Consider the following 22,920-nt stretch of genomic DNA (forward strand, 5'->3'; position numbering starts at 1 on the left):
GGCATGTGAAATTGATTGTCAATCAGTGTTGCTTCCTAAGTGGACAGTTTGATTTCACAGAAGTGTGATTGACTTGGAGTTACATTGTGTTGTTTAAGTGTTCCCTTTATTTTTTGAGCAGTGTATATATTTCTGCCATTGAGGAGTGAGCAATATTGTCCAGATTCTGTGTCTTTATAGGTAAAAGCAAAGTTCAGTTTTTTGTCCAACTTTCACTTTTTGATCCGAAGAATGTGGTGGGCCCCTCCACCAGGACCCCTTCCATTACCTGAAGTTGAACTTTGAGCTCACAGAGCTGGAAGACTAAATCTGAATACAAACAACCAAATCATTTGGGCCGACCAGTAGATAATTGACTGAGCGGCCCCATAATTGGACAGTCTATAAGCAGGAGTGATAGCCAATGAGCAGCTTCAAACGCTTCTGCAAAAATTAGATCGGAATCTGGTATGCTGCACGATCTTGTTCCTGACCTCCTGATCCTGTTGAAGAGATCTGAAGGAAGTACACCGTGATCTAGAATTTGCTCAGTGTGTACGTGTGCACACCCATCCAATAATCGGCAGATGTTATCTGATAGTGTGTACCCAGCACAAGCTTTTTTCCTGTCCTTTCCAATAGAGAACTTCTTTTCTGCTCTGTTGAAGAGGACTGGGTGAACTGAGGCCTCTAGTGGCATGGGCTGCTTCAGGATCAAGCTACTAGTGACTCCTTGATTCATGGAATGGGAGTGGCTATAGGAGGAGTCCTGGAGAAGGAACATGTGCTAAATGATCCTTCTCCAGTACCATTGAGCAGTTTTATATTAAACTTGACATCCGCTTTAGTTGACTGATATACACAAGACTTTGTTCTTCTTGTGCTGGGGGCAGAGGTCTGGGATAGTCACAAGCCAGAGTTACATTTCTTGGGGACAGGGATGCCATCTCTCTGAAGTATCATTAATTACAGTACCCATATTTCGAGTAGGCCATATAAATTGTGACTCATTTGCCACAGAAGTGGGTACAGCAATTAGTGTAATTGAGTAAAAGCTTGCTTATCATAAACCGCTTTTATAGGTTGCCGCTAAGTTTAATGTTTTTTTTATGTGCTTTTCCCAGCAAAGTCATTTTGAAGGACTTTGAACTTGTTAGCATTCCCAGCAGTTTGTAGCTATTCCCTTATGCTGCCTTCAGATTTCTGTTTGGTTTTCAGTATAGTACTACACTTTGTGCCAGTGTCTCTTGAAACTATTCAACTGATAACGTTGCATGGAGGTGTCATTAAAACATGCTGTATGTTTACACAAATATTCCATGTCTTTATGGTGAGTTCTAGGTTTGAATAATGACGCCAGGGTCAAGATTGACTATTAATCAACTGAGACTTTTATTACTAACTCCTAAGTGCAGGTTTGTGTTTAATGGGTTTCCCACTCTGAGTGTCGTGGACACCCACGAGTGGGAATAGTGCTAGGCCCCCTGTCAGCATTCTGGCGGCCGGGATCCCGGCGTCTGTATTCTGACCGCTGGGATAATAACTATATCCCGTAATGGGCCCATTGTGAGACGACAGGTGCAATGTCCCCTTTTTACATTCATGCCTTACACGGTGAAAACTAAAGCAGCACACAACTACACTGACAAACTTTACATTCTACACCACACACTGCAACACTCATAAAGTTGTTGTGACCACAAATGGTACGTAGTAATTAGCTGCCATAATTTTATATCAAACCAAAAGTGACGTAACAAAAACCAATAACTTCTGTGAATTTGTTGTACAAATTCTTTGTGCTGTTTGTTGTTAAGTCCGTAACACTGATCATCACATGCCCCCTATATAACCCTCCTTTCTGTCATTCCTGTTTCTCTGCACACATTCTGCATTTTCATATCTCCGAGAAAATGACCCAGAACCTCAGATTACTTCCGTGAGTACAGCACATGGCATTCTGAGGATTCACATCACTTGTGGTGATTGTCAAGTAGCATCCACCTACAGTATGTGATACTTCACCTCCTATTGCTGCATTACTGGGAGGAGATGGAACGGGAAGAACATGGAAACTGCAACAGAGGACATAGGGGAGTCCTGCCCGAGTGCAGTACAGGTGTCTGTGTTCCCTCACAAAGCTCTGGGACTTATTTTCCATTTTAAATGGAGGGCCCTGCATATAGTTGTAACATCATCTATGTATTGTAAATATCTTTTGATATTTCTTTCGATATTTAAAAATTTTTTAGTCTGTTTATTTTTGACAGCAAATGAAAACAATGAAGCACAGAGAATGACCAAGTAGCAAAATCACAGATAAATAACAAAGCAGAAAGATTAACAATGGTCACATGACAAAAATATAGGAATAAAGGTAATGCAATTATAAACAAAAAGCACAATGGGGGATTGTTTTTGGGTTTTACAAATTTAAATTAGGACAGCAATAATAGCATAAAATATTGTTTTTATTGAAAGAAGTAAACTAAAACATATCAAAACCTAATAACTTTGGCTTATTAATGTTAGAAACCATTAAACATAGTTGATCAAAGTTTCTAATACATAGCAATGTTTCACAGTATTAATATAATAAGCGGGATTCAACATTTGTTTTTCCATTAAAACATTAATGCAAAAATAAATGGTTTAAAAACAGTTTTTTTTCCAACCCTGTTTAATTACTGTATCTATTTTTACGGCTTATTATTCCTTTTACATCTGAATATATGCAGATAGACTAAATATATTAAAACCTACAAAGTACACTTAAAGACATCCCCAAAAGACTGAGGAAGATTAAATCATAAGGTGTTTCTCTGTGTATTGCCTCTTTAATGTGTTGAAGGTGTTTACCCTTTAAGATTAAGAATGTTACAGTAGGTGTGGTTTTCTCCAGTCCTATGAAATTGTTAAGGGAGGAGTTTGTGGAGTCTTAAGTGATGCTAGGCAGATTTAGTACCTCTCTGACCTGGTTCATCTTCTACACCTACAGTGTGGGTTAAATTCCCGTATTTTTAAAGCGGAAATCATTTACAAGGCAAAATTAGGTTGGTTTTGCCTTGTAAATGATTGCCGCTTTAAAAATGTGTGCATTCTCACACAAACGCCTACACCTCTGGCTTCTTGCACCCTATGTGTGTGTGTGCGCATTTACTGCATTGTTTCAGTTCACTCAAATGAGGACCACAAGCAACAATAATGTGGAATAATACTAGTAAAAAAAAGGTATCTGCAAGGGAGAGTAGAGAGAGTAAAGGACTCTGGAGGACAAAAGATTAGGGGGTATATGCAATTGCGGTCAAATTTCTGCAAATGTCGAAAAACGGGGCATTTTCGACACAAAATTTTTTTTTGACAATGCAATACAGTACTTTTCGACAAAAAAACGGCCGTTTCAGATTCGACTTTTTGAAATTCGACAGTTGTCAAATTCGACATGTCTGCAATGGTAAAAATGCGGCTTTTCGACAAAAGTATATTCAATTGAAGAATGTCGATTCGACAACAGTGCGTTTCGACAGTCATTTCGTCAATTCCAGTCCGCCTCATTTTGATGGAGGAATCTAATAATAAATTTTAAAAACATGTTTTTGTGTGTGTTTTTTGTTGTTGCTAATAGCATATCTATTTATATTAGAAGGGATTATCTACTTGGTTTGTCTATTAGGAGCCACAAGTATTATTTATATATTTTTTTAAAGAATATATATATATATTTTTTTTACTGACTAAAATAATATGGAGAGATCAGAGCATGTTTTTCAGTAGTAAGGGGTGGGAATGGGTTAAAAATCAAGAAAAAAAATGCGTGGGGTCCCCCCTCCTAAGCATAACCAGCCTCGGGCTCTTTGAGCCGGTCCTGGTTGTAAAAATACGGGAAAAAAAGTGACAGGGGATCCCCCGTATTTTTACAACCAGCACCGGGCTCTGCATCCGGTCCTGGTGCAAAAAATACGGGGGACAAAAAGACATAGGGGTCGCCCGTATTTTTAACACCAGCACCGGGCTCCACTAGCTGGAGAGATAATGCCACAGCCGGGGGACACTTTTATACCGGTCCCTGCGGCCGTGGATTACATCCCCAACTAGTCACCCCTGGCCGGGGTACCCTGGAAGAGCGGGGACCCCTTAAATCAAGGGGTCCCCCCCTCCAGCCACCCAAGGGCATGTATGTAATAAAGTTTTACTTTCACGGTGTGCGTGTACTGTTTTTATTTGGGTATTTTTTTTGCAGTAGAACTACAGGTACCAGCGGGCCCGTTTCCACCCCGCATGCTGGTACTTGTGGTTCTCCAAGTACCAGCTTGCGGGGGAGGCTTGCTGGGACTTGTAGTTCTGCTACAAAAAACAATATTTTTTTATTTGACACAAGGCTATCAGCCCCCCATCTGCAGCCCTTGGATGGGGGGGACAGCCTCGGGCTTCACCGCTGGCCCTTGGGTGGCTGGAGGGGGGGACCCCTTGATTAAGGGGTACCCACTCCTCCAGGGTACCCCGGCCAGGGGTGACTAGTTCGGGATTTAATGCCACGGCCGCAGGGACCGGTATAAAAGTGTCCTCCGGCTGTGGCATTATCTCTCCAGCTAGTGGAGCCCGGTGCTGGTGTTAAAAATACGGGCGACCCCTATGTCTTTTTGTCCCCCGTATTTTTTGCACCAGGACCGGACGCAGAGCCCGGTGCTGGTTGTAAAAATACGGGGGATCCCCTGTCAATTTTTTCCCCGTATTTTTACAATCAGGACCGGCTCAAAGAGCCCGAGGCTGGTTATGCTTAGGAGGGGGGACCCCATGCAATATTTTTCTGGGTTTTTTAAACACTTTTGGGATGTCCAAAAAGTCGAATCCAGGATGCAAACTATCCGTCAATTGGTCCGTTTTTCGACAGCGGGACTGTCGAATCCGTTTTTTATTGAATATGTCGAATTCGGGTCCCGGCGGCCGGGTGTCTGACTGTCGAATTAAAAAACGGTCGAATTCCAGCCGGAATTCGACCGCAATTGCATATATGTCTAGGAATCAAGAAGAATCAGTAGAGATGTTTAGTGTGTCCCCGGAAGTGGATAATCCCTAAACTGAAACCATGGACCCCAGACTACATGAAATTTGTGAACAGGATTGTTCTGGATGGTATTCCAGAGAAGCTATTAACTACAGTTGATGAATCAAAGCAAGTCTGGTTGGGGGGCGGTAGTGTTGGCAGGTTTCTTTCAGTTTTTCCCTATTAATGATTCGGCCATGTTGCAGATATGCTTTTCAGCAGCCGGGTACAAGCTGTAGATACGTGTTGGAGTGAACAATGAAGCAGTGCAACTGCCGGGCTCTTGGTAGTCTACTGTACTGTAACTTATGTGAGCAGGGTTCAGGCAACAAATTTAGAAACATTTTAGGGATAATTACAAATTTTCTCTTTCTAACTATAAAAATTCATGTTTGAATCACACACATTCTTTATACTCCCCTGTACTCCAAGAAAGTTCCAACAAATAGACATAAAAGTACATATTGTACTTTCTTCAAAACAAGCCTGTTATACAGTAGCTTTTAAATATGTCAAGACCGTAAAGATTTTCTTTGTATGACATAACAATGACATCAGTGAACTCTTTAAAACATTAGAAAATGTGTCTTCATGTTTTGGCTCATTAGGGGGCAGGTGCACTAAGCCTTGTGAGTGATAAAGTGGAGAGAGATAAAGTACCAGTCAGTTCTTACCTGTCATTTTTCAAACAAAGACTGTAACATGGTGGTTCGGAGCTGATTGGTTGGTACTTTATCACTCGCCATGGCTTAGTACATCTCCCCCAGAAGCTGAATAGTTGCTTTGGGCAACTACTACACAATGGGTGGGATGCACTAAGAAGGCGGAATGCATTCTGCCACCCGATCGCATCTTCATCGCAGTGGTACTAATAGTATATGCACTAACATATGCAATTAGTACTTCCGGGTATCGGCCCTGGGAGTCCGTCTGCGCAGTGCAGAAAGAAGCATATAGGCTCCTATGGCATTACCAGCTGGTTTTACCCTCTGCACTGAAGCCTGGGAATAGAGGGCTCAGTGCAAATGCGGTAAAAACCCATAAACTGGGTTCTTGCTACATTTTTTCTTTAGTGCATCCCACCCTTTATCTCTCTGACTAGATTGCTTAGATTCTAAGCAGGATCGCTCCGTGTGTAGCCCCCACAGCGATAGCGATGTGCAGCCCCGAGCATCGCTATCGCTGGTGCTAGATTGGCGGTTCGCATGGGCTGGTGAGTACTGGCCTATAGTTGCACATCGAGCTTTGCTTAAATGACTTCTCTCAGTTCTTTACTAGACTTCTTTCAGATGTACAGAATACAAGATATTGTAAAATGACCAGGAGTCCTGAGCTTTCTTAGTTCACAGTTCCTTTCAGTTATATAGGTGTAGGTCCTTTCTGGTGTGCCACCATCAAATGCCCACAGCCACATATAAGTATTATTCATACTACTGCATTTGACGTTTGTGGTTTATGTTTGAGGTTGCCGTTCTCAATTAAAAGTGACTTGATGGCATGAAAAACAGAGTCAAATGTATGAAATTTTCTGTAATTATTGTGCAGGCCACCAATACAGGTGACTGAAGTATACCTACAATAGATGAATTACATAAAGGGTGTTACTGGCAATCAGCAGGGCATCAGGGATTGGGTGGAAAGGATTTGAGGCCGATTACTGGTGATAAAAAGTAGCAAAGTTCTCTAACTAAAGGTGAACTACAGCAGACGATGAAAGAGGAAAATTCTATTTGCGTGAAGGTACAATGGTTCTGTATAGAAATTGTGTGGCCTCCATGGCGAGTGACTTGTGAGAGCCTTGCCACAGATTTCCCATTGCGCCATCCAGATTTGAAGCTGTGCATGACAGCACAAAAAATTAGGAAGCAATAAAGTTTTAGTACTTAGTTCCGCTTTTAATAAAGTTCTCAAAAAGTCTGTGTTAATGGTAGATATAAATGAAACAAAAATTGGTAAAAATTAAAAAGTCAGTGTTTTCTATGTACATCAACCTATTTACTAGTGAAATAAAAAATGCCTAAATGTAGAGGTCGTGCTTTTAGAACTGCTGTAAATGAGATACAGTATTTGATTAGTGAGGGGCAGATCATTGGTTGCTTGGGAACAGGTGGGAGGGGAGAACTCATTAGTGAAACAGGTGGGAGAACAGAGAAAATGAGTTTGATAATTAGGGAAGTGCTGAGGAGAGAGAATGCATTGTAAGGCAAGGGACAGAGACATGTCATTAAAGAATGAGTGAGATGGGTGCAGAGGAGGGTTCTTATGGGCATGATTAACATAAGTGTACCATGGATGTGCAAAAAGAAAATTATATTTTTAATACTAATGTGTCCCTTAGTTTTTCTCTATGTGGCATAATATACTAGTCCTGCAACATCCTATTCCACATAATGGCATCTTAGGGACATGCTACAAATGTTACCATAAAACAGCTCATGGTGGAACCCAGGTTTACCTGCTAAAATCAGTTCAAAACTTTCTTCATTTCCTTCTGCTGGTTGCAGAACTCAGGGAGACAGCCTTTAGAACTCATTTTTTTTCTCTGATTTCTAGTTTTAAAATGTTAAGATAGCTAACCTTTGGGTTATGCCGGCAGCCAGCATACCGGCGCCGGGATCCCGACCATCGGCATACCGACAGCTGGGCGAGTGCAAATGAGCCTCTTGCAGGCTCGCTGCGCTTGCCACACTATTTATTTTCACTCCAGGGGGGTCGAGGACCCCCAAGAGGGAGAATAATTGTCGATATGCTGGGTGTCGGGATTCCGGAGCCAGTATACTGAGCGCCGGGATCCCAACAGCCAGCATACTGAATACCACCCCTAACCTCTATAGGTTTTTTTTTTATTGACCTTTACCTGACCAAATATTGTTGATAAAGTTTCCATTGCTCGACCTGGGCTGCAGATAATAACAATATTTCCTTAGTATAATAATTTAATTAACTTCTTCTGTTAAACAAGCTATGTGTTTCCAGCAGCTTTTCTTACTATAGCCGTTGTCCTTCCGTAACTTCACATCCGGCAGCCTGCCTGATTGTTTTATAACTGTGAAGAGCAGTAGGGGATATTCAGTAAGTGCTGAGTTTTCCGAAAGTCGGAAAAGCAGCTATTCAGTCGTGGGCGTTTTCGACAGGTTTTTTGCTCCGTTTTTTATTTAAAAAAATAAAAAATGTTGTCGAATCGGCATGGGCGAGAACGACCCAATTTTTTTTGAAAATGCCCGCAATTTCGACAAAACATGTAGATCGGCTGCGAATTTGCCAGATCCACGTTCTTATCGCCTGGAGGTATTTTTTGACAAGTTGAAAAATCGGGCTGGCCTTTGAATAGGTCGAATGTGAATTCGACCTGCAAATTGCCGGAAACTGCAGTTTTTTCGACAAGCCGAAAAAACTGCACTAATTGAATACCCTCCTTAATCTTTTCATCCTTATGGGCTTTTACATTCCATGGGGGTAATTCCAAGTTGATCGCAGCAGGATATTTTTTAGCAGTTGGGCAAAACCATGAGCACTGCAGGGGGGACAGATATAACATGTGCAGAGAGAGAGAGAGATTTGGGTGTGGTGAGTTCAATCTGCAATCTAAATTGCAGTGTAAAAATAAAGCAGCCAGTATTTACCCTGCACAGAAACAAAATAACCCACCCAAATCTAACTCTCTCTGCACATGTTATATCTGTCCCCCCTGCAGTGCACATGGTTTTGGCCAACTGCTAAAAAATTTCCTGCTGCGATCAACTTGGAATTACCCCCCATATTCCTCCCAGTCATTGAATATCGAATGCCCAGAACTACACGTTTTTAGGACCTTTTTAGAATCTACACTGGTCCATAAAGGTTTAGGACAGAAAGTTGAATTATGTTGTAGAACCTCTGCTTGCATTTCTTTTGGCTTACAATACAGTTTATGAAGGATTTATTTTTCTTTTTATGCAGTGATCCTTTTGAAACCCTATAAGGACAAACGCATTATTTCTAGATGACTATTTGCATGTCATGCCATGAGAGTGGACATGGCCAGCATTTAAGGGGAAATCACTGTAGATCAGCGGTGCACAACCTTTTCTAGTCCAGGCGTCGCATTGGCAGATCTTACTCGTGGAAGGTCCACAATTAATCTTTTCTTGCTTAAAAAAGGTCCCTATGGAGACAGAAGTGTGTGCAATGCAATGCAATGCAGCGAAAAAATATGTGCCGCAACCGGGAGTCTGGCCATCCCATGTAGCATGATATTCCCCTTTCCCCCCCGTAGCAACACGTTTGCTCACCTTTACAGCGACATCATCACCCTTATAGCAACACATCGTCCTGCGCTGCCACTGTACTCTCTCCATTTGGCTTCCATTACTGTACTGTTCGTAGTGGGGCCATCAGATGCAGTCTTGAGGCTCTTAGAGAATAGTTACCTGTAACATCATATTTAGGGATGTTTGTTTTGTTTCTATTTGCTTTAGACCTGTATAGAAATGTGGGATTATGTGCTTCCCATACAAAAGTACGCTTTAAAGTCCCAATCTGGCTCTGACTATGGGAATAAAAATAAATTCTTCAAAATTCTCTCAAATGCCACAGAAAACAGACATTTGTAGTAAGCAGGCAATTACTTAACTCTGTAATTTCTTTACTTTTATTCAAATAGAAACCAATGCTAAATTCACGTTGAACATTTTGGCCTTTTTTTTTTTAATAATGCAGCGTTTCATAACTTTAATACATGTTGAGATCCATAAAAAAATCTACTTACCTGGGCTAGAAGCTGTGGCTTAGTCTGTCTGTCGGAGTAGAGCAGTGAGTGGGAAAGCGCTTGGTGACAACCTCGATACATAATGATTATGTTATAAAGACTGAGAGCTCCCCCAAGGCAGATAAATGGCAGCTAATTTGATTGGTTGCCAGGCTGCCTGCCATAGGCATGTCTCTGTCGAGCCACGCCCCAATGAGTAATTCCGACCACTCTCTTCTGTCTTTGGTGCAGAAAAAAAATGGTAAAGAAAAATATTTTTCTGGGGCTCCCATCAGAGGTTGTGCATGACTACAGACTACAGATGTTGGCCTTTTCTCTTACGTCCTAGGGGATGCTGGGGACTCCGTGAGGACCATGGGGTATAGACGGGCTCCGCAGGAGACATGGGCACTACAAAGAACTTTTAGTATGGGTGTGCACTGGCTCCTCCCTCTATGACCCTCCTCCAGACCTCAGTTAGATCTTGTGAATTACAGGGGAGCTCTCCTGAGTTTCTCTGAAAAATAATTTTGTTAGGTTTTTTATTTTCAGGGAGCACTGCTGGCAACAGGCTCCCTGCATCGTGGGACTGAGGAGAGAGAAGCAGACCTACTTAAGTGATAGGCTCTGCTTCTTAGGCTACTGGACACCATTAGCTCCAGAGGGAGTCGAAACGCAGGTCTCACCCTGCCGTTCGTCCCAGAGCCGCGCCGCCGTCCTCCTCGCAGAGCCGGAAGATAGAAGCCGGGTGAGTATAAGAAGAAAAGAAGACTTCAAGGCGGCAGAAGACTTCAGATCTTCACTGAGGTAAGCGCGCAGCGGTAACGCTGCGCGCCATTGCTCCCACACACAACACACAAGGCACTGATGGGTGCAGGGCGCAGGGGGGGCACCCTGGGCAGCAATAAACCTCTAGGGCTGGCAAACATACATATATAGGCTACAGAGGCACTATATATCATAACCCCCCGCCAGTATTGTAAAAATGAGCGGGACCGAAGCCCGCCAGTGAGGGGGCGGAGCTTGATCCCTCAGCACGGAAAGCATAATTTTCTCCACAGCATGGAGCTGGCTCCCCGGACTCTCCCCTGCTGAAGACACAGGGCAAAACAGAGGGGGGGGGGGGGGGCACTTATTAGCAGCAGTGAATGTATATAATGTGATTATATATATATATTTATATAAAAGCGCTGTTTTATCTGGGAATTCTATTTCCGGTGTCAGTGGCGCTGGGTGTGTGCTGGCATACTCTCTCTCTGTCTCTCCAAAGGGCCTTATTGGGGATCTGTCTACATATAAATATCCCTGTGTGTGTGTGGCGTTGTGTCGGTACGTGTGTGTCGGCATGTCTGAAGCGGAAGGCTCATCTAAGGAGGAGGTGGAGCAGTTGATTGTGGTGTCTCCGTCGACAACGTCGACACCTGATTGGTTGGACATGTGGAATGTTTTAAATGCAAATGTAAATTTATTACATAAGAGATTGGACAACGCAGAGTCCAAGGATTTGACTTTGTCACAGGGCCCTTCAGGGTCTCAAAAACATCCCCTGTCCCAAATAGTAGACACTGATACCGACACGGATTCTGACTCCAGTGTCGACTATGATAATGCAAGGTTACACCCAAGGGTGGCAAAAAGTATTACATTTTTGATTATTGTAAATAAAAGATGTTTTGCATATCACAGATAACCCCGCTGTCCCTGACACGAGGGTACACAGGTTTAAGGTAAAGAAACCTGAGGTAGCGTTTCCCCCATCTTATGAGCTGAACGCATTATTTGAAAAAGCTTGGGAAACTCCAGACAAAAAACTGCAGATTCCCAAAAGAATTATTATGGCGTATCCTTTCCCCTCAAAGGACAGGTTACGGTGGGAATCATCACCCACGGTCGACAAGGCCTTAACACGCTTATCCAAAAAGGTGGCCCTACCGTCCCCGGACACGGTGACACTAAACGGTCCTGTGGATCGCAGGCATGAAACTACTTTAAAATCAATTTATACACATACGGAGGTTTTGCTCAGACCGGCAATAACATCGGCTTGGGTTTGTAGCGCGGTAGCAGCTTGGACAGATACCTTGTCAGCTGAAATTGATACCCTAGATAGGGATACCAGTTTATTGACCTTAGGTCACATCAAAGACGCAGTCTTATATATACTGTAGACCCGCCAATGGACGGGTGATGCCGACTCAAAGAGTCATATGGAAATTTTGCCTTACAAGGGTGAGCTTTTAATTGGGGAAGGTCTCGCGGACCTGGTTTCAACAGCTACCACGGGTAAATGTACCTTTTTTGCCTTATGTTCCCCCCACAGCAAAAGAAAACGCTGCAGTATCAGATGCAGTCCTCTCGGTCGCATAAGTCCAGAAGAGGTCGGGGCTTTTCCTTCCTCGCCAGAGGTAAGGGTAGAGGGAAAAAGAATGCCTGCTACGGCCAGTTCCCAGGAACAGAAGTCCTCCCCGGCTTCTACTAAATCCACCGCATGACGCTGGGGCTCCACGGAGGGAGTCCGCTACGGTGGGGGCACGTCTTTGACTCTTCAGCCACGTCTGGGTTCAGTCGGATGTGGATCCTTGGGCGATGGAAATTGTGTCCCAAGGTTACAAACTGGAATTGAAAGACGTGCCCAGCCTTAAATAAATAAACCACTCTGTAACCAGACTATTAAATTGAATTAAATACAGTAGTGCATACTATCAAACATCACCACCATCAGTCCACCAATAAATAAATAGATCTTACTGTGACCCTTACGTTAAATTATTAATTATTTATTTACATTTTTTTTGTTAACATGAAAAACCCCATTAAGTTGTGTGATTGCCCTTGGTAACAATAGGACTGAATGGGTATTATGAGTTCAGCAACAATAACATTCTTTCACAAAATTTAAATGGTTGCATTGTAAAGTATATCTAGGGGCATACTGTATGTAATAGCAACTGAGTTTGCCGGAGGTGCGGGATACCGGCCGATCTCGGACGTTTTATTTTTTGAAAGAGCCAATAATTTACAAGGGGTTGGGTATGCTGTACCGGTGGCTGGCAGGATCCTGGCGGTCAGAATCCCGACGCCGGGATCCCGGCCACAGAATGCCGGCAGGGGGATGAGCGCAAAGAAGCCCCTTGCGGGCTCGGTGGCGAGCTGCGCTCGCCACAGGTTCTATTCTCACTCTATGGGTGTCGTGGACACCCACTAGTGGGAATAGTCCCTGCTAGTCGGCATGCCGAACCTGCGGGATGGCAGGGTCGGTATTGTGACCGGCGGTCTCCTGACTACATCCCTTTACGAGGCATAGTTTTGCCTTGTAAATGATTGCTACTTTTAAAAAAATGTCCGATATCGGCCGGCATCCCGCACCTCAGGCAAAATCAGACCCTATCACATATACCACATAGTGTAGAGTAGAGGTATTTCATTGATTCTTTGTTTTTACATTGTTCAAATATGACAATTTGTCTTGGCTAAATCATCTAGTCAGATGAAATTGCTTCATTACAGAACTGTATTATTTATATAGATATGAAAATGCAAATGTCCAGCTTGAAAAAATTGAGTACTGCAAATGACAATTTTTGCTTTAAATCTCCTCAAGTCTATTGTATAGGTGCATAACCCTTTTAATTATCTTAATGGATTGCAGTTCCAGATACAATATTACATTTAAGTCCTTTATGACCTGACTTTGAGATGTCTCCAGTAATGCTCTTGCATTTTTTTCCCTTGGATAATTTTTATAATGGACAGTTTTACAACAAACTTTATAGCTTCCTGATAAAAGTCAGCATTAAAACACATTTTCTCTATCGTCCTAGTGGATGCTGGGGTTCCTGAAAGGACCATGGGGAATAGCGGCTCCGCAGGAGACAGGGCACAAAAAGTAAAGCTTTTTCCGATCAGGTGGTGTGCACTGGCTCCTCCCCCTATGACCCTCCTCCAGACTCCAGTTAGATTTTTGTGCCCGGCCGAGAAGGGTGCAATCTAGGTGGCTCTCCTAAAGAGCTGCTTAGAAAAAGTTTAGCTAGGTTTTTTATTTTACAGTGATGCCTGCTGGCAACAGGATCACTGCAGCGAGGGACTGAGGGGAGAAGGAGTCAGCTCACCTGCGTGCAGGATGGATTGGCTTCTTGGCTACTGGACATCAAGCTCCAGAGGGACGATCACAGGTACAGCCTGGATGGTCACCGGAGCCACGCCGCCGGCCCCCTTGCAGATGCTGAAATCAGAAGAGGTCCAGAATCGGCGGCTGAAGACTCCTGCAGTCTTCAAAAGGTAGCGCACAGCACTGCAGCTGTGCGCCATTTTCCTCTCAGCACACTTCACACGGCAGTCACTGAGGGTGCAGGGCGCTGGGAGGGGGGCGCCCTGGGAGGCAAATGATTACCTATAATGGCTAAAAATACCTCACATATAGCCCTAGAGGCTATATGGAGATATTTAACCCCTGCCTAATGTTTCTAAATAGCGGGAGATGAGCCCGCCAGAAAAGGGGCGGGGCCTATCTCCTCAGCACACGGCGCCATTTCCTCTCACAGCTCCGCTGGTCAGGACGGCTCCCAAGTCTCTCCCCTGCACTGCACTACAGAAACAGGGTAAAATTGAAAATATTGATACCCTGGACAGGGACAATATTTTACTGTCGTTAGAACAAATAAAGGATGCATTTCTTTATATGCGTGATGCACAGAGGGATATCTGCACACTGGCATCACGGGTAAGTGCTATGTCCATTTCGGCCAGAAGAGCTTTATGGACGCGACAGTGGACAGGCGATGCGGATTCAAAACGGCATATGGAAGTTTTGCCGTATAAAGGGGAGGAGTTATTTGGAGTCGGTCTATCAGATTTGGTGGCCACGGCTACAGCTGGGAAATCCACTTTTCTACCTCAAGTCACTCCCCAACAGAAAAAGGCACCGACTTTTCAACCGCAGCCCTTTCGTTCCTTTAAAAATAAGAGAGCAAAGGGCTATTCATATCTGCCACGAGGCAAAGGTCGAGGGAAGAGACAGCAACACGCAGCTCCTTCCCAGGAACAGAAGCCCTCCCCGGCTTCTACAAAAGCCTCAGCATGACGCTGGGGCTTCTCAAGCGGACTCGGGGACGGTGGGCGGTCGTCTCAAAAATTACAGCGCGCAGTGGGCTCACTCGCAGGTAGATCCCTGGATCCTGCAGATAATATCTCAAGGGTACAGGTTGGAATTAGAGACAGATCCACCTCGCCGTTTCCTGAAGTCTGCGTTACCAACGTCCCCCTCCGAAAGGGAGACGGTTTTGGAAGCCATTCACAAGCTGTACTCTCAGCAGGTGATAGTCAAGGTACCTCTTCTACAACAAGGGAAGGGGTATTATTCCACTCTTTTTGTGGTACCGAAGCCGGATGGCTCGGTAAGGCCTATTCTAAATCTGAAGTCCTTGAACCTGTACATAAAGAAGTTCAAGTTCAAAATGGAGTCACTCAGAGCAGTGATAGCGAACCTGGAAGAGGGGGACTTTATGGTATCCTTGGACATCAAGGATGCGTATCTCCACGTTCCAATTTACCCCTCACACCAGGGGTACCTCAGGTTCGTTGTACAAAACTGTCACTATCAGTTTCAGACGCTGCCGTTCGGATTGTCCACGGCACCTCGGATCTTTACAAAGGTAATGGCCGAGATGATGATTCTTCTTCGAAGAAAAGGCGTATTAATTATCCCATACTTGGACGATCTCCTAATAAGGGCGAGGTCCAGAGAACAGCTAGAGATGGGATTAGCACTGTCTCAAGAAGTGCTAAAACAGCACGGGTGGATTCTGAATATTCCAAAATCCCAGTTAATACCGACAACTCGTCTGCTGTTCCTAGGGATGATTCTGGACACGGTTCAGAAAAAGGTTTTTCTCCCGGAGGAAAAAGCCAAGGAGTTATCCGAGCTTGTCAGGAACCTCCTAAAACCAGGAAAGGTGTCTGTACATCAATGCACAAGAGTCCTGGGAAAAATGGTGGCTTCTTACGAAGCAATTCCATTTGGCAGATTCCACGCAAGAATTTTCCAAAGGGATCTGTTGGACAAATGGTCAGGGTCGCATCTTCAGATGCACCTACGGATAACCCTGTCTCCAAGGACAAGGGTGTCTCTTCTGTGGTGGTTGCAGAGTCCTCATCTATTGGAGGGCCGCAGATTCGGCATACAGGATTGGATCCTGGTGACCACGGACGCCAGCCTGAGAGGCTGGGGAGCAGTCACACAAGGAAGAAACTTCCAGGGAGTATGGACAAGCCTGGAAACGTCTCTTCACATAAACATTCTGGAACTAAGAGCAATATACAATGCTCTAAGCCAGGCAGAACCTCTGCTTCAGGGAAAACCGGTGTTGATCCAGTCGGACAACATCACGGCAGTCGCCCATGTGAACAGACAGGGCGGCACAAGAAGCAGGAGTGCAATGGCAGAAGCTGCAAGGATTCTTCGCTGGGCAGAGAATCATGTGATAGCACTGTCAGCAGTGTTCATCCCGGGAGTGGACAACTGGGAAGCAGACTTCCTCAGCAGACACGATCTTCACCCGGGAGAGTGGGGACTTCATCCAGAAGTCTTCCACATGCTGGTAACCCGTTGGGAAAGACCAATGGTGGACATGATGGCGTCTCGCCTCAACAAAAAACTGGACAGGTATTGCGCCAGGTCAAGAGATCCGCAGGCAATAGCTGTGGACGCGCTGGTAACGCCTTGGGTGTACCAGTCGGTGTATGTGTTTCCTCCTCTGCCTCTCATACCAAAAGTATTGAGAATTATACGGCAAAGAGGCGTAAGAACGATACTAGTGGTTCCGGATTGGCCAAGAAGGACTTGGTACCCGGAACTTCAAGAGATGATCACGGAAGATCCGTGGCCTCTACCTCTAAGGAGGGACTTGCTTCAGCAGGGTCCCTGTCTGTTTCAAGACTTACCGCGGCTGCGTTTGACGGCATGGCGGTTGAACGCCGGATCCTAATGGAAAAAGGCATGCCGGAAGAAGTCATTCCTACTTTGATTAAAGCAAGGAAAGAAGTAACCGTGCAACATTATCACCGAATTTGGCGAAAATATGTTGCGTGGTGCGAAGATCGGAGTGCTCCGACGGAGGAATTTCAACTGGGTCGATTCCTACATTTCCTGCAATCAGGATTGTCTATGGGTCTCAAATTGGGATCTATTAAGGTTCAAATTTCGGCCCTGTCGATTTTCTTTCAAAAAGAATTGGCTTCAGTCCCTGAAGTCCAGACTTTTGTTAAGGGAGTGCTGCATATACAGCCCCCTGTGGTGCCTCCAGTGGCACCGTGGGATCTCAATGTAGTTTTGGATTTTCTAAAATCTCATTGGTTTGAACCACTAAATAAGGTGGATTTGAAATATCTCACTTGGAAAGTGACCATGCTTCTAGCCCTGGCTTCTGCCAGGAGAGTGTCAGAATTGGCAGCTTTATCTTACAAAAGCCCATATCTGATTTTCCATTCGGACAGGGCAGAACTGCGGACTCGTCCGCATTTTCTCCCTAAGGTGGTGTCAGCATTTCATCTGAACCAGCCTATTGTAGTGCCTGCGGCTACAAGTGACTTGGAGGACTCCAAGTTACTGGACGTTGTCAGAGCATTAAAAATATATATTGCAAGAACAGCTGGAGTCAGAAAATTTGACTCGTTGTTTATATTGTATGCACCCAACAAGATGGGTGCTCCTGCGTCTAAGCAGACGATTGCTCGTTGGATCTGTAGCACAATCCAACTTGCACATTCTGTGGCAGGCCTGCCACAGCCTAAATCTGTAAAGGCCCACTCCACAAGGAAGGTGGGCTCATCTTGGGCGGCTGCCCGAGGGGTCTCGGCATTACAACTTTGCCGAGCAGCTACGTGGTCAGGGGAGAACACGTTTGTAAAATTTTACAAATTTGATACTCTGGCTAAGGAGGACCTGGAGTTCTCTCATTCGGTGCTGCAGAGTCATCCGCACTCTCCCGCCCGTTTGGGAGCTTTGGTATAATCCCCATGGTCCTTTCAGGAACCCCAGCATCCACTAGGACGATAGAGAAAATAAGATTTTACTTACCGATAAATCTATTTCTCGGAGTCCGTAGTGGATGCTGGGCGCCCATCCCAAGTGCGGATTATCTGCATAAATTGTACATAGTTATTGTTAACTAATTCGGGTTATTGTTGAAGGAAGCCATCTTTCAGAGGCTCCGCTGTTATCATACTGTTAACTGGGTTTAGATCACAAGTTGTACGGTGTGATTGGTGTGGCTGGTATGAGTCTTACCCGGGATTCAAAATCCTCCCTTATTGTGTACGCTCGTCCGGGCACAGTACCTAACTGGAGTCTGGAGGAGGGTCATAGGGGGAGGAGCCAGTGCACACCACCTGATCGGAAAAAGCTTTACTTTTTGTGCCCTGTCTCCTGCGGAGCCGCTATTCCCCATGGTCCTTTCAGGAACCCCAGCATCCACTACGGACTCCGAGAAATAGATTTATCGGTAAGTAAAATCTTATTTTAGTAGCCCCTTAACATTTACAAGAAATGGTAATTTGGTTGAAATACTTTGTTAATTCAAAGAAACATCTGAAAATAATGTACACAATATATATGTAACATTATAATGCTAATGAATCCACTTTTCCAAGTACACTGAGCCGCTGGTTTAGGATCTTACACTAGCATTAATATTTTTCTCCTTTTTTTTTTTTATATAGTCTTGGGATGCTTTCTTCCGTAATGCTGATGCTGAGTCCCCTCCTGGAGAAGCACATCAGCTACCTAACATAGCTGAAAGACAAAACAAAGTAACGCTGTTTCGAAGCCAAGGTCTTGCTATGGCGCCGGCTAAAGCTGAGAAGCTGGTGGAGGACCACCTTGCAGTGCAGTCGTTAATCAGGGCATATCAGGTATGTTCTAATACTGTATACAAGTCTACAGATTTAAACAAACAGGTCAAACTTATTCTGACATGTGGCTTTAACTGTATTTACTGCTTTATCCACTGGGGGAGGGGGGGGCACACTGGAACACACTGGGGTATAGATGTTAGTGTGTGGAACCTGCCACTTTAAATCTTAGTCGATTTGAACTTGGCCCCTCCCCCTCCACTCTTCTGGTGGCCATATTGGGCTTGGTGTGAGTGAGATTCATTCCCTCCTTCTTCCTTTCGTGTCTCGTGTCGTCTTTTTTTTTTACCAGCAGGTCTGGATGCAGATCTGCTCCTGGAATCCATGACGGTACAGGTTTCGGCATTATCCATCTTTTTCCAGTGCTGGTTTGGATAGCTTCCTTAATTGCAGAGTTTTTGCAGGGGGTCCTCGGTCTACAACTCCCAATTCTTCCTCCCATGACTCTGTGGGGCTTGAATCTGTCTTACAGTTTTTTTTAGCTTTGTAAGAACTTCTAGACTCTGGGGAATTTAAATACTTTACTTAGAAGAAGGGATTTCTCCTAGCAATTATTTTTGCCAGAAAAGTTTCTAAACTAAGTGCCCTGTCCTGTTGCTCTTCCTATCTGGTTTTTCATGATGACCAGGAAGAGGTCTGGTTCTTTTCAGATGAGGTTCTTCTGGTCATTCTTTGGATATGGTGTTGGGCCCTTCGGATTTACGTTTCCTGGACTTCAGTGTTACGCAAAATAGAAAACCTGTGATTTCCTCAAGCGGGGTTGCCCATAACCAACAACAGCTTACATTACCCATAACCAACAACTAGCTTTCAAGGTTTAGGCTTATTCCACTGGACGCCTCTTGAGCTACGCAGGCATGGGGACTCTGCTGCTTAGCTGCGTCGGGTTGACACCTGGGCCTCCATACACAGTTTTGTATAAGTTTTGTAAATTTCTCTGACGTCCTAAGTGGATGCTGGGACTCCGTAAGGACCATGGGGAATAGCGGCTCCGCAGGAGACAGGGCACAAAAGTAAAGCTTTAGGATCAGGTGGTGTGCACTGGCTCCTCCCCCTATGACCCTCCTCCAAGCCTCAGTTAGATTTTTGTGCCCGAACGAGAAGGGTGCAGGCTAGGTGGCTCTCCTGAGCTGCTTAGAAGTAAAGTTTAAATAGGTTTTTTATTTTCAGTGAGATCTGCTGGCAACAGGCTCACTGCATCGAGGGACTAAGGGGAGAAGAAGCGAACTCACCTGCGTGCAGAGTGGATTGGGCTTCTTGGCTACTGGACATTAGCTCCAGAGGGACGATCACAGGTACAGCCTGGATGGGTCCCGGAGCCGCGCCGCCGGCCCCCTTACAGATGCTGAAGAGTGAAGAGGTCCAGAAATCGTCGGCAGAAGACGTTCCTGTCTTCATTAAGGTAGCGCACAGCACTGCAGCTGTGCGCCATTGCTCCCAGCACACTTCACACTGCGGTCACTGAGGGTGCAGGGCGCTGGGGGGGGGCGCCCTGGGCAGCAATGTAAATACCTCCTATGGCAAAAAATACATCACATATAGCCCCTGGGCTATATGGATGTATTTAACCCCTGCCAGTTTTCCAGATAAAAGCGGGAGAAGAGCCCGCCGAGAAGGAGGCGGGGCCTATCTCCTCAGCACACTGCGCCATTTTCCCACACAGCTCCGCTGGTAGGAAGGCTCCCAGACTCTCCCCTGCACTGCACTACAGAAACAGGGTACAACAGAGAGGGGGGGCACTTATTTGGCTAAAAATATATATAAGCAGCTATAAGGGATAGACACTTATTATAAGGTTGTCCCTATACAGTTTATAGCGCTTTGGTGTGTGCTGGCAAACTCTCCCTCTGTCTCCCCAAAGGGCTAGTGGGGTCCTGTCCTCTATCAGAGCATTCCCTGTGTGTGTGCTGTGTGTCGGTACGTTTGTGTCGACATGTATGAGGAGAAAAATGATGTGGAGACGAAGCAGATTGTCTGTAATAGTGATGTCACCCCCTAGGGGGTCGACACCTGAGTGGATGTACTGTTGAAAATTACGTGACAGTGTCAGCTCTGTATAAAAGGTTGACATGAGACAGCCGGCTACTCAGCTTGTGCCTGTCCAAACGTCTCATAGGCTGTCAGGGGCTCTAAAGCGCCCATTACCTCAGATGGCAGATACAGACGCCGACACGAATACTGACTCCTGTGTCGACGGTGAAGAGACAACCGTGATTTCCAATAGGGCCACACGTTACATGATTGAGGCAAGGGAAAATGTTTACACATTTCTGATAATATGAGTACCACCAAAAAGGGGTATTATGTTTGGTGAGGAAAAACTACCTGTAGTTTTCCTGAATCTGAGAAATAAAATGATGATGCGTGGGTTTCCCCCCGATAACAATTGATAATTTCTAAAAAGTTATTGGCAGTATACCTTTTCCCGCCAGAGGTTAGGGTGCGTTGGGAAACACCCCCTAGGGGGGATAAGGCGCTCACACGCTTGTAAGAACAAGGGCTCTACCCTCTCCTGAGATGGCCGCCCTTAAGGATCCTGCTGATAGAAAGCAGGAGGGTATCCTAAAATGTATTTACACACATACTGGTGTTATACTGCGACCAGCAATCGCCTCAGCCTGGATGTGCAGTGCTGGGTTGGCGTGGTCAGATTCCCTGACTGGAAATATTGATATCCTAGATAAGGACAGTATATTATTGCCTATAGAGCATTTAAAATATATGCGAGATGCACAGCGGAATATTGCCGACTGGCATCAAGTATAAGTGCGTTGTCCAATTCTACCAGTAAAGTGGTCAGGTGAGGCGGATTCCAAACGGCATTTGGAAGTATTGCCTTAAAAAAGGGGACATTTGGGGTCGGTCTTTCAGACCTGGTGGCCACGGCAACAGCTGGGATATCCACGTTTGTACCCCAGGTCGCCTCTCAAAATAAGACGCAGTATTATCAGGCGCAGTCCTTTGTTGGCAAGCGGACAAAAGGTTCCTCTTTTCTGCTCGTGACAGAGGGAGAGGAAAAAGGCTACAGAGATGAGCCAGTTCCCAGGAACAGAAACCCTTTCCCGCCTCTGCCAAGCCCTCAGTATGATGCTAGGGCTTTACAAGCTCAGGCACGGTGGGGGCCCGTTCTCAATGAATTTCAGTGCGCAGTGGGCTCACTCGCAAGTAGACCCCTGGATCCTTCAGGTAATATTTCAGGGGTACAAATTGGAATTCGAGACGTCTCCCCCTCGCCGTTTCCAAAAGTCGGTTTTACCGACGTCTCCCTCTGACAGGGAGGCAGTTTTGGAAGCCATTCACAAGCTGTATTCCCAGCAGGTGATAATCAAGGTACCCCTCCTGCAAAAGGAAACGGGGTATTATTCCACACTATTGTGGTACCGAAGCCAGACGGCTCGGTGAGACCGATTCTAAATCTAAAATCTTGGAATACAGAGGTTCAAATTCAAGATTGAGTCACTCAGAGCAGTGATTGCGAACCTGGAAGAAGGGGACTACATGATGTCTCGGGACATCAAGGATGCTTACCTTCATGTCAAAAAATTTTACCCTTCTCACCAAGGGTACCTCAGGTTATGGTACAGAACTGTCACTATCAGTTCAGACGCTGCCGTAGGGATGGTGCACGGCACCCCGGGTCTTTACTAAAGTACGGACCGAAATGATGATATTCCTTCGAAGGAAGGGAATTTTAGTTATGCTTTACTTGGACGATTCCCTGATAAGGGTAAGATCCAGGGAACAGTTGGAGGTCAGTGTAGCACTATCTCAGGTAGTGTTGCGGCAGCACGATTGGATTCTCAATATTCCAAAATCGCAGCTGGTTCCGACGACTTGTCTTCTGTTCCTAGGGATGATCCTGGACACAGTCCAGAAAGAAGGTGTTTCTCCCGGAGGAGAAAGCCAGGGAGTTATCCGAGCTAGTCAGGAACCTCCTAAAACCGAGCCAAGTCTCAGTGCATCAATGCACAAGGGTTCTGTGTAAAAATGGTGGCTTCCTACGAAGCAATCCCATTTGGCAGATTCCACGCAAGGACTTTCCAGTGGGACCTACTGGAAAAATGGTCCGGGTCGCATCTTCAGATGCATCAGCGGATAACCCTGTCACCAAGGACAGGGGTATCCCTCCTGTGGTGGTTGCAGAGTGCTCTTCTTCTAGAGGGCCGCAGATTCGGCATTCAGGACTGGGTCCTGGTGACCACGGATGCCAGCCTGCGAGGCTGGGGAGCAGTCACACAGGGAAGGAATATCCAGGGCTTATGGT

At 45.3% G+C, this 22,920-nt stretch overlaps 1 protein-coding gene across 5 annotated transcripts in view; it reads left to right on the forward strand.

The window, feature by feature from the left end:
- OGDHL (oxoglutarate dehydrogenase L) overlaps positions 1 to 22,920 on the forward strand; it is a 245,586-nt gene that overhangs the window by 118,722 nt on the left and 103,944 nt on the right. For all 5 annotated transcript variants that reach the window (XM_063958855.1, XM_063958856.1, XM_063958854.1 and 2 more), the window contains one exon: positions 18,465 to 18,656. In XM_063958855.1, coding sequence (XP_063814925.1) covers positions 18,465 to 18,656 — 192 coding nt within the window. The remainder of the gene's footprint in view (positions 1 to 18,464; positions 18,657 to 22,920) is intronic.

Source organism: Pseudophryne corroboree, chromosome 3, assembly GCF_028390025.1.
Source record: "Pseudophryne corroboree isolate aPseCor3 chromosome 3, aPseCor3.hap2, whole genome shotgun sequence".
In the NCBI taxonomy this organism is placed as follows: domain Eukaryota; kingdom Metazoa; phylum Chordata; class Amphibia; order Anura; family Myobatrachidae; genus Pseudophryne; species Pseudophryne corroboree.